Below are 13,482 nucleotides of genomic sequence, written 5' to 3'. Positions count from 1 at the left end.
AAATTTACAAGAAATAATAAGAAAAAAATATTCAAATCATTTAACAAGAGTGAGATTTTTATTCTACAATTCAATTTCAGTTTCTTCTTTGGTAACTTTCACTCAACAGTCTGACTTGATATCTAAAAGAACCGAGAGTAAAGAAAATCTAAGGAAAGGTTAATACAGACTTTCTTTTATTTTGCAAGACATCAAAGGATTTTTCCTGCATATATTAGTCATTTCAATCTGTCATCAGCCTCTGCAGTCATAAAATTCTCACATTATTACTTCCAATCTCCCTCTCTTCTCTGTCTCTGCCGCCCTGTCTGTCTTTGGCTTGAAAAAAAAAAGAGAAAGCCTGGCAGTAGCAGGTGATTTAATTGGCTGCTCGCTTTCAGGGCCGCTGTGAGACAGTGGGAGCGTGACGTGGAGCCAGAGGCAGCGATTGGAGGGCAAGCTGGAATAATAAGGGAAGGCTGGACCGGAGCAGACTGAAGCGTCCCAAAGAGCCGCCGGCCTCAGGTCTGACAACCCCCAAGAGTCAGAAGTGCGTTCTTCCTTCACCATGAATCCAGCCAGACCACATCGGCAGCAATAAAACCTTTTTCCTGTCTTTTTGAGTGCCGATTGTTAACCTGTTTGCGCCTGTAAACTCTGTGCGCAAGAAAGTCCTGAGATCTGGAAGAAACTGCGCGTAATTTCCTCAATCTTTACTTCCTTCTGCCGCTTGGAGCCAAAAGCGGCCGGTATTTCTGGAGGTTTTCTGCTTTTATTTTTTTAGAGGGGAATATTTTTGCCTTTTGACACACCGACATGGAGTACACGTCATCCCCAAAGCCGCAGCTCTCATCCCGGGCCAATGCTTTCTCCATAGCCGCCCTGATGTCCAGCGGAAAGTCCAGCAAGGACAAGGAGGCGGAGGAGAACACTATCAAACCTCTGGGTAAGAGAGGAAGAAATCCAGCTTTATTGTTTGAAAAGTTGTTTGTTGAAGAAAAAATAATTACAGTGTAAGATTTTATACAATGAAGCACCAAAATGTGAGAAAAGTTGGTGCTTTTATTTTTTTGTGACGAAACCTGTAATTACAATCAACTACCTTAAGCTTTTAAGCACTCCTGTTTATCCAAGGCGCCGATATTTACTGATGGAAAGTATAAAATAATAATTTTATTTTCTGAAAATACACGGGCATTAAATACATTATTATATAATTTTGTGCGACAAAGGAGGTCTTCGGAATTTTCAAGATGAAAATGTGTAAGTAGGGATATTTTTTTCCTAAAAGTGATGTGTAGTTTTCACAGAAATCCGGTTTTTGTTCATTTATTTTTTGTTCTTAGTGGACTTATTTATTATAATATAATATAATATAATATAATATAATATAATATAATATAATATAATATAATATAATATAATATAATATAATATAATATAAATTTATATGATTTTCCAATTTCTGTTCAAACTGTGATATAAAATGTAAATTACATGAAGGATTACGTTTTTCTATTTGTTCGTTTATTTGTTTTAATTCTGTAGATTGTACACGGTTTTATTTTTGGAGTATATTTAAGTTTAAAAAGTCGTATTATTGATATTTTCATCATTTTAGAATGGTTTGTATCTCTTGTTCTTACAAAATAATTTTAAAATAATATCAGAACGATCCTCAATGTTACTCTCCATTTCTCTTTTATGTTTACGCATCCACGTTTCTGATAAAACCAGAACAATTTGTGGAGAAATCCTCCTGCAACCAGCAGGCTCTGGCTGACCTGTCGTCCCTGGACGGGCACGGGGACTTCAGCGGGAGCGCGCCCACGGTGTGCACGGAGCCCCTCATCCCCACCAATCCCGGCATCCCCAGCGAGGAGATGGCCAAAATCTCGTGCAGCCTGGAGACCAAAGAGCTGTGGGACAAATTCCACGAGCTCGGCACTGAAATGATCATCACCAAGTCTGGAAGGTAAACCGGACGCGCTGCTCTGTAATCACTCCGATCACATCAAATATCACGGAATACAAAATAAAATGAGGAAAAGTAGAATAATGACATCAATGTTTGTTTTTATATAAAGACAAAAATGCATGCGAAGCTCGATTTTTTTCTGAGACTGCGGAGGAATAAAATGCACAACAACATCGCTTCCATGTTATCATCAATTGCCATTTTATTGGGTCTCACGCAGGTTTAGTGTGTGACCCAATGCAAAATATTTAATTAACAATAAAAGTGCTGTCTCCAATTATGTTGTATTTGGAGGAAAAACGTCCTGAATTTTCTACATAATTCATGATGCAACTGAAGGGATTTTTACTCGGCGCATATGCAACTTCTTTAAATGTAACATAATACAAACGAGAAAATGTCACTAAATGGCAATATTATTATTTCACAATTGGAATGTTTCGCCTTAATCTAACATAGTTCTCATAATTTGATGGTAACATAAGATTTGGTTGTAATTTTTTCAGTCTTTCAAAAATCAGATTTCAGTTCTCTCACTGCTGTTTGTCCAGACTTTGTTTTACTTTGGTTTTTACTTGTTGCTCCCTTCTGCGTCGTGTTCTATCTTATTGGCTATTGTCTTTTCTGGTCAGTATGTTCAATATTTTTTTTTTAATTTTACTTCCGCCAGCATTATACTGTTACTTGTGACTAAGTCAGAATAAAAAATAAAAAAAAAACTCATGTAATATTAATTTTGTATATTATTTAGTTTAAAATAATATTTTATATTGCAAAGCGGGGTTTTTTCTTGATCTGTTGTTAGCTTTTTTCCCCCCAATAAATAAATAATAAAAATAAGAATAAAAATAATAATATGTCACATACAGGCGGATGTTTCCTACCATCCGGGTCTCTTTTTCCGGAGTGGACCAGGATTCCAAGTACATCGTGCTGATGGATATTGTTCCGGTGGACAACAAGCGGTACCGCTACGCCTATCACCGTTCCTCCTGGTTGGTGGCCGGCAAAGCCGACCCCCCTCTGCCCGCCAGGTAAAGACCCCAACACGCTCCATCTGTCCAGGAGTCTTCAGGATGATTTTTCGAATAACTCGCAAAATGAAGTCACGTTTCTAGCTCTTTAAAATTGGTGAAGATGTAAAGATTTAAACAAATATTATTTAAGTTAGCCTTAGAGGCGAATTGAAGTATATAAAAGTATATAAAGTATAAAGTATATAAACAAATTAAAGTTGTTGTATTTTTGTGTTTTATTTTTTATGCATCAAGGACGATTATATGTGTAGTCTCCATGCAACAACCATACTTTCGGTGCTTATCTATTATTTGTTCAGAAGACCAATAGCACTTATTGATCTTCCACCTTTATCGAAAAAATAGACGACCATTCAGCCATCCATTTTTTCATGTAATTAACATGTAATTACAGAGTTATATAAATTATTTCAGGCTCTGGACACAGTCAGTTCTTTCTGGAAAAAAAGTCAATATTTTCCTAGTTAGTGCACACCTGAAAATAAAGAATGATGAGCATAAACGGCGGTAATCGTGATATAATAAATCAAATTCGGCAAATTTTCAAGAAAAACTAAGCATTATATCCTTTAAAAACTACTTTCTTTCTCCACGCTCGAAGAAATGACAGGATTTAGTCAGAAGTTTTACGACGAAATGTTTCCTAAGTGCCAATTAAGAGTCAATCAAGATCCGCGCGTTGATTGGTCGTGGCGGCTGCGCTTCGAATGCCTCTCGGCCAATCAGAAGTGAGATGTCGCGCTCTCCTCCGGCAGGTTGTACGTCCACCCGGACTCTCCGTTCACCGGAGAGCAGCTGATGAAGCAGATGGTTTCCTTCGAGAAGGTCAAACTGACGAACAACGAGCTGGACCAGCACGGACATGTGAGAGCAACTTTTATTTTTCTCCGAAAATGACAACAAATAGGTTTTTATGGAGCCGTAAAAATAATTAAAATAGCAAACACAGCCTTACCGGTCTTACAGGTCTTACCCGGCAGACAAAACCATGCAAATAGTTCCTAGAATGAACAACTAAAACAAGGAAGTCAATGCATAAACCCTCACGGAGTCATTCATGTCCAACAAAAACAGAAAAATATATTTTTTACTCCGTTTTATTTGATCATGCTGTCTTAATATTTATATATTAATGATTAAAAACCTTAAAGTAAAATAAATAATAAATCTACCAGGTTTAAGACATTGATGGCAGCGCAAATTAAATCCATGCAACAATTCATTTTGTTAATTAATTTTAAATACGCTAAGCTGTATTTTTGTAACGATGTGATCTGTAGCTGATATGATTATTTCATTTATTCCTTTTGATGAGATTTCAGTGTTTTGCTTTTTTGTTGACTTTTTGAAATTATGGCCTGAATTAGTGGATAAATAAGATCTGATTTGCAGGCTGAGAAAAAAATTATTATTATTTTTCTCTGCCCACCTCTTTTGAGTTTCTCCTTTCCATTCTTTGTCTTCATATTATATTTTTTTCTTATTTTACCAGATAGGCCAGGAGTCTACAGCTCCAGAGCCTTCAGTACGTCTCTGGACCTTGCTCAAAGACTCCTAATAAATCTAAATCTGATAAAAAGTGATAAAGAACCAGTCAATATTTCAGAATAAATATATAATAATAAATGCAGGATTTGAGTTTCAGTGGAATAGTTGCTCTAAATAGCAGAATGGGCCTAAAAATACCAGAAATACATGTTTGTCATTAGGTTGGAAATATGTGAATGAGTTTTATGAGGATAAATATGGGTCTGTGAACAGTAGAGTTTGCAAACACTTAATTTGACAATTTTATCCAACACTCTACTGACCACAGATAATGTTTTAAGAAACCATAGCGTGCCTCTTTGTCAAAGGTTCAAATTTCCTCTGTTCGGGAAACTTTAATTCAAATTGAAAGAAAACTGAGAATAAACACAAATTAACCAGCATCTTTACTGGGTTTTGTTTTAATTTCTGAAATCATCTTCTTACGTGATGTCAGGCAATGAGAGCACTCATGTTTTAATCATGTTATTACTGGGTTTATGCTGAGCTGTAGTTTTATTCCTTTGTCATTTTTCTTTATTATGTCTTTATACATGTATAAGTATTAAGAGACTAAAGACTTTCAGTTTGTCTGTTGTCCTGAGGAACAACAACAAATTAGCACAGAAGGCTGCCCTGCATCTGTTGAGGACCTGGAGGTCGTCCAGTTAGTGTTGGTGGGAGTGATTTACAGTGTAAACAGTAACGAAGGGTAATGTCCGGTGGGTCCAACATGTGAGGCTGACTGATAGGCCATGTCAAGGAGAACAGTCAACTCCAACCTCTCTGATGCAAAATAAGAAAATAATTTATACATTTTTGAGTTTATTCTGTTGTTTGCAGTATGAAAAACCTTCTTTTCATTGTATCTTATTTTTCCTCTCTTTGTAGATCATCCTGAACTCTATGCACAAGTACCAGCCACGAGTTCACATCATTAAGAAGAAGGACCACACCGCTTCGTTGCTCAACCTCAAATCGGAGGAGTTTCGCACCTTCGTGTTCGTTGAGACGGTCTTCACCGCCGTCACGGCCTATCAGAACCAGCTGGTGAGTAAATTAAGTCAAATCACGACTTTGTGTCTCTGCTTGTCGTCTTTTATCTGTTCAGAAGCATTTGAGTTCATCACAGAAACCTTATCAGGACAGGAGTTATGTATAAACTGAGATCAAACGTGTGATCTGAACCAGAGGGTGGCAATTTTAAAGTGATAATTATAAATCGATATTTATTACTATGTTGTAATCTCAACATTATGTGATACACAAAGTCACAATGAAGGTGGATGACGGACATCAAACACACAAACAAAATATTGAGAAGTTGCCAACTTTGTGTCCTGAAACATCTATTTTTTTTTGGAAGAATCATTAAAGTCTTACAGCCCCATGCAGCATGAAGGTCCTGAGTTTGAATCCCAACCTGGAATTTCTCTGCAAGGAGTTTGCATGTTCCATGAACATGCATGGGTTCTCTCTGGGTACTCCAGATTCCTCCCACAGTCCAAAAACGAGACTGTTAGGTTAATTTGTCTCGCTAAATCATCCTCAAGTGTGAGTGTGTGTGTGATTGTCTTGTGTTCATATCTGTTGGCAGTGAAAGACTTTTATTTGTGGCGCCCCCTGGTGAGCAGTTCGGGGTACTTGTTCTCAACATTACCAGACTTAAGATTTGTGTCTCATCAATTTATCAAGTGAAAATGATATTTGGAACCACAATAAAGTATGGGAGCATACTTTAAAAGAATTCATCAATTTGAGTTTATCCTGTTGTTTGCAGTATAAAAACTTGCTTTTCATTGTGTCTTATTTTTTGCCGTCCTTGCGCCTTGCAGATTATCCTGAACTCAATATTTCAATGTTTCTATAATCTACAGTTTTTTTTATTTTATTAAAGAGTTTTTTGTAAAATATTCTTAATTTTATGAATAAAACTAACATTATTCTGAGTAAAAAAGGTTTTAATTATATGCTATATATTGTAGAAAGGTTTTATAAAATAGAAACCAGGACAAGTGACTTTTATTTTTTATTAGTATTTTTCTTTTTACAAAGAATTGTGTTCATTAAACTTATTTCTAAGTTAAAGAATAACTTATTTTACAGTAAGAAGACATGCCAGTCATTGATTTTTAGAAATTGCTACCAAATATTGAGTCTAGATTTGATAATGTGGCAATAAAAGAATTAAGTTTAGACACAAAATTACCTACTTAATTCACTTTAATTAAAGAAGAATTGATTTGATCCTTCACAAAAGAATGAAAAAAAAGTTTTTGGAGCAGAGAAGAGAAACCAGTGAGACGTGTCTAACTTGTTTTCTGCTGGTGTGTGTTTTTCCCAGATAACCAAGCTGAAGATCGACAGCAACCCGTTCGCCAAAGGTTTCAGGGATTCGTCGCGGCTGACGGACATGGAGAGGTACAGGGGATTCTGGGCCCAGAACTGTTTGTTGGCCTCTGATAAGACACACAAGATTTTATTCATCAGGATTTTTCTTGTTTCTTTTACATCTTTCTCTTTACTGTGTTCCTTCACTTCACTCTTTGTCTAAATATTTAAAGTGTCCCTTTCCTCTAGTGTTTTTTCATGCTGATCATCTGAGTTTATACCATGTTTTTCACTTTTTCCCCTAATCCATGTTCACGTCATTGTTGAGGATTTTTGTTCTTCTTACTCAGTGATTTATTTATTCTGGTTTGTTTTCCATTTCTTTTTCATAATTGTAACCGCTCTATTCTCCTTTTGCCATTTGTGAATTTTTTCTCCTGTCTTTTCCTCATTGTTAAGATCTTCGTCCCTCTTTCCTTATAGCTTGTAATGACCTGCTTTGACAGATGGGTCGCTTTTTAATTTTTTTTTTTACCTTTTTCTTTTTAGCTTGAGTCATATAATAAAATTAAATGAAACAAAGAATTTTTATATGACTTATATGCATATTTACCAGAAACAATGCAGCTAAACGTAGTGGACATAGAGTGCATATAATGGTTTCCTTAAAAGAAATATGGCAATTTAATAATTCAAAGCTAAAGTCCGTGGCTGGATTTGTAAAAATAAAAAAGCTTGTACAGTACAAGCACAGTAAAACCATATCATCAATAAAAAAAAGGTCTGCATCACGTGGAAATGTACACAAGTGGATTTACACAAATAAGAAAAGTTTGAGCTAATTAAAAGTGTGTAAAGTGTTAAAATTGGGTGCAATCTTCTTTCAAATGCGAATGTTGGCTGGCTAAACGTTAACAGATCTCTTAGTGACTCTTCTGCCTTTGAATGAAACCACAGAGGCTCTCTACTGCAGACATTTTAATTTTTTAAAGATTAAACATAAGAAAACCAAAAGAAATCAATTAAACATTGAAATATCAATAACTTATCTTTTCTAATGCATGACAATGATGCCAGTAAATTATGGATAAGTTAAATTACAGATAAGAAGCAACGACAATGATGCTTTTTATTGATGAGGTTAATCATTTGATTGTATGTTGACTTTGCTATTGAAGGGACCACTTATCCACATTCTTCTGAAATGAGCAAAGATCACAATTATAGTAAAGCTGCTTAGTGTGGCATGTAGCTGAAAATTTTTAAAACGTATTTGTTAGATATAATTTACATCAATCACAGACAAATGTGAGTTTTGGTGCCTTAGAAATTCAACTGCTAACTTTAAATGTGTTGCTTGTTAAAGTTATTAATTTAAAAATACCTGAAAAATGTATTTATAAAATCAAGTAATAGTTCATTTTAAATGAAGCACTGGGTCATTTACTAAACAAATAGGGCAGCAGCAACTTGCTCACCAGAGCACATTACTGCATTGTCTGCATAAAGTTGATACGTCACTGTTAAAATGAGAAACATACGGTGAGTTAATATAGGTCACTTTTTAAAATAAACTTTTCATCTGTTTTTCAACTCAAATTTCTACATTCTTTAAGCTTGTGCCAACGAAAGGCTTTTTTAGCCAAAACATTGTTTTGTCCATCTTCACATTTCCCTCTGCATCTTGTTATCTTCCTCTGCTACTTTTCCTTTTCCCTTACTTTAGTTTTCATCCCAACAATATAATGCACAGAATTCCAAGAATGTGAGTTTCAGACGCAGAGACTAAGAACTGCCGTGCCTCTGCAGATTTCAGCAGACGCAGCCAAAACACAAACTTCTCGTAATTCCCGATTCCGGCACTGTGGCCAAAATCAGCTGACAAAATCAAGCCATCTGCCCATTTCCCTCAATCAAAGATCCCAAACAGAGACCGCCGAACGCATCCAGACGACCCTTCCTCCCCCTTGTACTTCTCCGTCTTTCTCTTTGTGAGGGCTGTGAATTAGACCTGATCAATTGGTCTTCGGGAGCTGCAGAAATCACATTAGTCTGGAGTCGGCCACTGCACTAAAACACACTGTAATTCAATTGGCTGCAGTGACTGATTGAAACCAGCATGCTCCTCCTCCCCTGTCCCCCCCCCTTGCCATGCACTGTGGGAGTTTGCTTTGGCTTCTGCGCCGCGGGGGCCCAACACTGATAAAAACACACACATTTGTACTCCTCTGCTGACAGATATTGCACTTTCCTAACCTAATTGGAGGGTTTTGGGCTCCAGAGGGGTGGGGCTGAGGCGGGACGCTGCTAATGTGGACGCATTGGTCTGATGATGCACACACATGAACACACATCGCCTCCCCCAACAATATCTGTCACTGCGGTTTAGAAGTGCTCCCTGACAAGTCTCAAATGAGCTAATGCAGTTTGTGGGACTGGTAACACATACATGACACACATGTGCCTGAATCCACACACACCAGCTGAAAAACAAAGTAAATACACAACCTAAACACACTCACAGCAACACAAGAGCTTATTTCACTGAGTGACGCCACATAAACAGTTCATTGGAAAAATATTCAGACCTGTTGAGCTTTTTCATACACAGCAAAAAACACAAAATCTTACTAGTATTTTTGCTCTAGGTTCTAGTGAAAAAATGTCAGTACACTTGAAATAAGACAAAACTAACTTGCAAATAACTTTTCTGAAAGACATAGGCACTTATTTTAAGTCAGTCTTTCCTTAATATTGTTTAAAACTGGCAGATTTTGGACCATTGACATTTTCCCCCAGAAATTAAGATTTTTTTCTAGCCATTTTTTTACTTTTAAAACTCAGAAATGTCCATAATTTCTTCAGAAAAAGTTTGAGATCACATACATCTCAAAATGTATGTGTTTTTCTTAGCAGAAAGTTACTCCTGGTTTTTTCTTCTTGTCTATCAGCAATAGCCCTGACACACCGTCATAGCTAGCTTATGTTTTTATCACACCAAAAAAAGCTTGTTTTTGTATTTTGGATAAAAACAGAAGTTCCATCTGATGATTGATGATTCATTATCAAAACTACAATATGTTGACAACTCTAATTAAAGATTTGATTTGATCCTTGATATAATAAGATAAAAGTCCTGTAGGAAAAGGGAGGTCAGTGGGATATGGGAGTGTTCTTGATCATTTATGCCACTTTTATTTTGTTTTATGTAGTGTCTTTATAATTTTTTATGACCAAATTAGAAAAAGAGGACAAAACTGACTCAGAAGTCACCGCTGTTAAAGTCCACCAGATAAGAAAACTTTGCTAAATGATGCGTCTCTCCTGTTATCTTTTTAAGGTTGTCATGGAAAATTTATCATACAATTGTGGCGGGAATTAAAATCTTTCCCATTGCATTTATGTATTTTATGTAGAAAAAGCCAGGGTCAGTGTGTGCTGAAAGCAAAACTAGATATTACTGTGCAACTCTTTGACTTAGTAATCTAGCGCTGGGTGTAAGCTACACATCACTGCTGGTGCAATGATAAAACGAAAGAAACAAAGAGATTTACTTTGGGGCTCTCTCTTTGGCTTTTGCTGCAGGGAAAGTGTTGAGAATCTGATCCACAAGCACTCGTACGCCCGATCGCCGATCAGAACCTACGCTGGCGACGAGGAGAACCTGAGCGAGGACGGACACACCACACACACCAGAGGTGAGCACTCTGAAAAGTTCATTATTTTCAGTAACTCAATTCACTGAGTGAATCATATAGATATATGTAATTATTTTATATTACATAAAATGATATAATAATAAGAGTGATGCATTTTTGTAAATCTTTTTAAAGAATTACATTTTATTTTTATTTTAATGATTATGGCTTACAGATAATTAAAAAAAACTATTCCATGACTCTTAAAATTTGGATATTGTGAAAATATTACAGCATATTCATAGAAAATTGTGTGAAAGGAAAATATGCACCAGCAACAGGGACCACTGTAGCCCCGACCGGATTGTCAAGCAAAATCTTTTCAAGAATTTGGAGATTCTTCAAGGGAGTTGACTGAGACCAGAGTCAGTGCATTAAAACCCTCGACGCTCAGACTAATCCATCGCATGGACTAGAAATCACATCTCTTGTCCCAGAACTATGTTACCTGAGATCAGGAGAAAAAGAACTGGACAACTGCTCAGTGGTCCACAGACCTCTCTTCAGATGAAAGTAAAGTTTGCATTTCATTCGGAAAGAAGAGGAAGAGAGGAGTAACACAGGTTTCAAGTTGAGTTGAGTTCAGTATTTAGTTTCCATGGTCTGTAGCGATATGGGATTTCATGTCATCTCTTGGTTCTGGTTCACTTTGCTTTCTGAAGTCCACAGTCAACTCAGCCATCTACCAGGAAGTCTTACTGCTTTGCTCTGCAGGCAAGCTTTATGGAGATGCAATCCCAGTCAAGTCCAGCCCTGTTACCTAGCAACCCAAGCTGAGCTGCAAAATGTTTGGTCAGATGGTTTTATCACTGCATGTGCAGTACAGTGAATACTGGAAAAGACAAAAGAAAGTGTTTTGTTGTTGACTCATCATTCAGAATGCACTTGCTGCATTCTAGTTGGTTGTGTGGCAGGCTACACTTCTGCTTTTCAAAGACATACTGTTCTATGATTGCAGTTTTCACATGCAAGTGTAAACGTTGGGTTTGGGGGTAGTTTTCAGCAGCAGCTTATTTGGGTTTAAAGTGAGAAGAGACCAGAAAACACCTCAGTGTGAAAGGTTTTGTTTCGCTCATAAACCGATTTTAACCTGTCCCAGGAAGCATAGTAGTTTACCTCTAACTAATCTGATCAGCCCAGTGATTACCTCCATCTTTTCCTCCTGCAGGATCAGCGTTTACGGCCTCAGACAACCTCTCCCTGAGCTCCTGGGTTACCACCACCTCAGGCTTCTCGGGTTTCCAGCATCCTCAGACCCTGTCAGCCATAGGCACCGGAACCGCCTCCCTACCCCACCCCATCCAGGGATCCTTGCCCCCGTACAGCCGGCTAGGCATGCCACTGACGCCCAGCGCTCTGGCTGGAACCATGCAGGGCAGCGGGCCGTCCTTCCCTTCCTTCCACATGCCCCGCTACCACCACTACTTCCAGCAGGGGCCATACGCTGCCATCCAGGGACTCCGCCACTCCTCCACAGTCATGACGCCCTTTGTATGACTTCACAGAGCAGAGGGCCAGAAATCAGTCTGACCTTCGAAAGGGGCAGACCATTAATCCTCATCACTCTTCATCTGGCTTGCACCTGTCCCTCTGGTTGTAAATAATTCACCTGCAGTGAGTGGGGTGACATGAAGAGGAACCTGCACGCTGAACTGAGGCAGACTGTGCTCCTCTCTCAGGATCTGACTCCTAAGAACAGCTCCGATGTAGGAAAAGACTGACAACTTCATTACAAAGCAAATGCAAGACAAAAATACGTGCATGCATGTTTTATTTCAGCCCTCGAATACAAAGTACAGTTTCTAAATGTTTTTAAAATGGCAGCAAGGTGTGATTCCTAAAAATGACAGAGGGTGGTTGGATGGAACAAGCAGCCATCTTGGCTCCTCTCTGTTAGGAGAGCCAGCCATATGTACAGTTCAGAATAACGACAACGCACTCTGGGATCCACTTACTCAGAGGTTTCTCACTGTAAATTATTAAAAAAAAGAATACTAGAACGCATGCTGACTGCAGTAGACACACACATTGCTTAACTTTGTATGTTTTAACATGGAATGAAGGACTTCACGTGTAAAAGAGCAAAATGTTTTTGTTTTAAAGGCCTGGTCACAGCAGGTATTACAACCTGCCTTTAACCGAGGCTGTGAGAGCAGACTGCATCATCAAAGATAGAGTGCAGCAACTTATTGTTTCCCCAAGGATTGTATTTTAGACATATTACACATCATCTGGCAAAGGATGATACCAATTTGTCAAAACTGTTTTTGTTTTCAATTCAAAATGGTTCAAAATCATTTCAAGTAGATTCCAGAGAAAGTGCAGATGTTTGAGTTTTCTCCCACTGTTTGGAGGATAATCAGCACTAGACCTTTCTGACCTGTTGCTACATACTGCTGGTCAGCTTGCTGAAGGATGGCTACAATATATCTCAGCCATGCTTACAAGAAAGGAAATAAAAATGAAGCGTCACCCACCACACTTACTAAGTTAATGCTGTTTTAAACCACTTGGCAGCAAACTGCAGGCTCTACACAAGCAAATAGCTTCACTAATTACATTTTTAATTTTTCATAAATACCGTGAAATTGTAATAGGTCATCATACCACGAGAATCGCAGTCCGGCTCATGTCTACTTCACACCATTACCATAAAATATCATTAATGATGGCAACAAAGCTGAATTTCACACCTTATTTCAAAAACTTCCTCTACAACAGAGCTGAGAAAGAATATGAGAACGTATTTCATCCTCCTTCGGTGCACTTGCAGAGCTCAGAGTCTAGGCCAAATGAATTAAATCAAAAAAGTAAATTGTATCTGATCTTAATGTTCCTAGTCTTCTTAAGGAGGAAACATTTAAAAGTTGCTTCCAGGCAAGCAGTCAGAAGTAATAATAAAAACATACGAGAAGAAAAACAGCAACATCAA

The 13,482-nt window shown here is 37.7% G+C and overlaps 1 protein-coding gene across 1 annotated transcript; it reads left to right on the top strand.

Moving 5' to 3' along the window:
- The first annotated feature begins 422 nt into the window (after window positions 1-422).
- tbx20 (T-box transcription factor 20) lies at window positions 423-13,482 on the top strand. The gene is made up of 8 exons (XM_032559589.1): window positions 423-925; window positions 1,717-1,954; window positions 2,827-2,991; window positions 3,750-3,858; window positions 5,413-5,571; window positions 6,866-6,942; window positions 10,438-10,550; window positions 11,719-13,482. The coding sequence occupies exons 1-8, from the start codon at window positions 796-798 to the stop codon at window positions 12,045-12,047; spliced, it is 1,320 nt and encodes a 439-aa protein (XP_032415480.1). The 5' UTR covers window positions 423-795; the 3' UTR covers window positions 12,048-13,482.

Source organism: Xiphophorus hellerii, chromosome 3, assembly GCF_003331165.1.
Source record: "Xiphophorus hellerii strain 12219 chromosome 3, Xiphophorus_hellerii-4.1, whole genome shotgun sequence".
In the NCBI taxonomy this organism is placed as follows: Eukaryota; Metazoa; Chordata; class Actinopteri; order Cyprinodontiformes; family Poeciliidae; genus Xiphophorus; species Xiphophorus hellerii.
Note: the sequence above shows the minus strand (reverse complement) of the source record. Positions and strands in the feature narration are given on the sequence as shown.

Bases quoted from the DNA above. Each gene is read 5' to 3' on its own strand.
- tbx20 (XM_032559589.1), top strand. From the start codon at position 796: ATGGAGTACACGTCATCCCCAAAGCCGCAGCTCTCATCCCGGGCCAAT. The intron at 926-1,716 runs GTAAGAGAGGAA...TGATAAAACCAG, and splicing joins GAACACTATCAAACCTCTGG to AACAATTTGTGGAGAAATCC. The intron at 3,859-5,412 runs GTGAGAGCAACT...CTCTCTTTGTAG, and splicing joins AGCTGGACCAGCACGGACAT to ATCATCCTGAACTCTATGCA.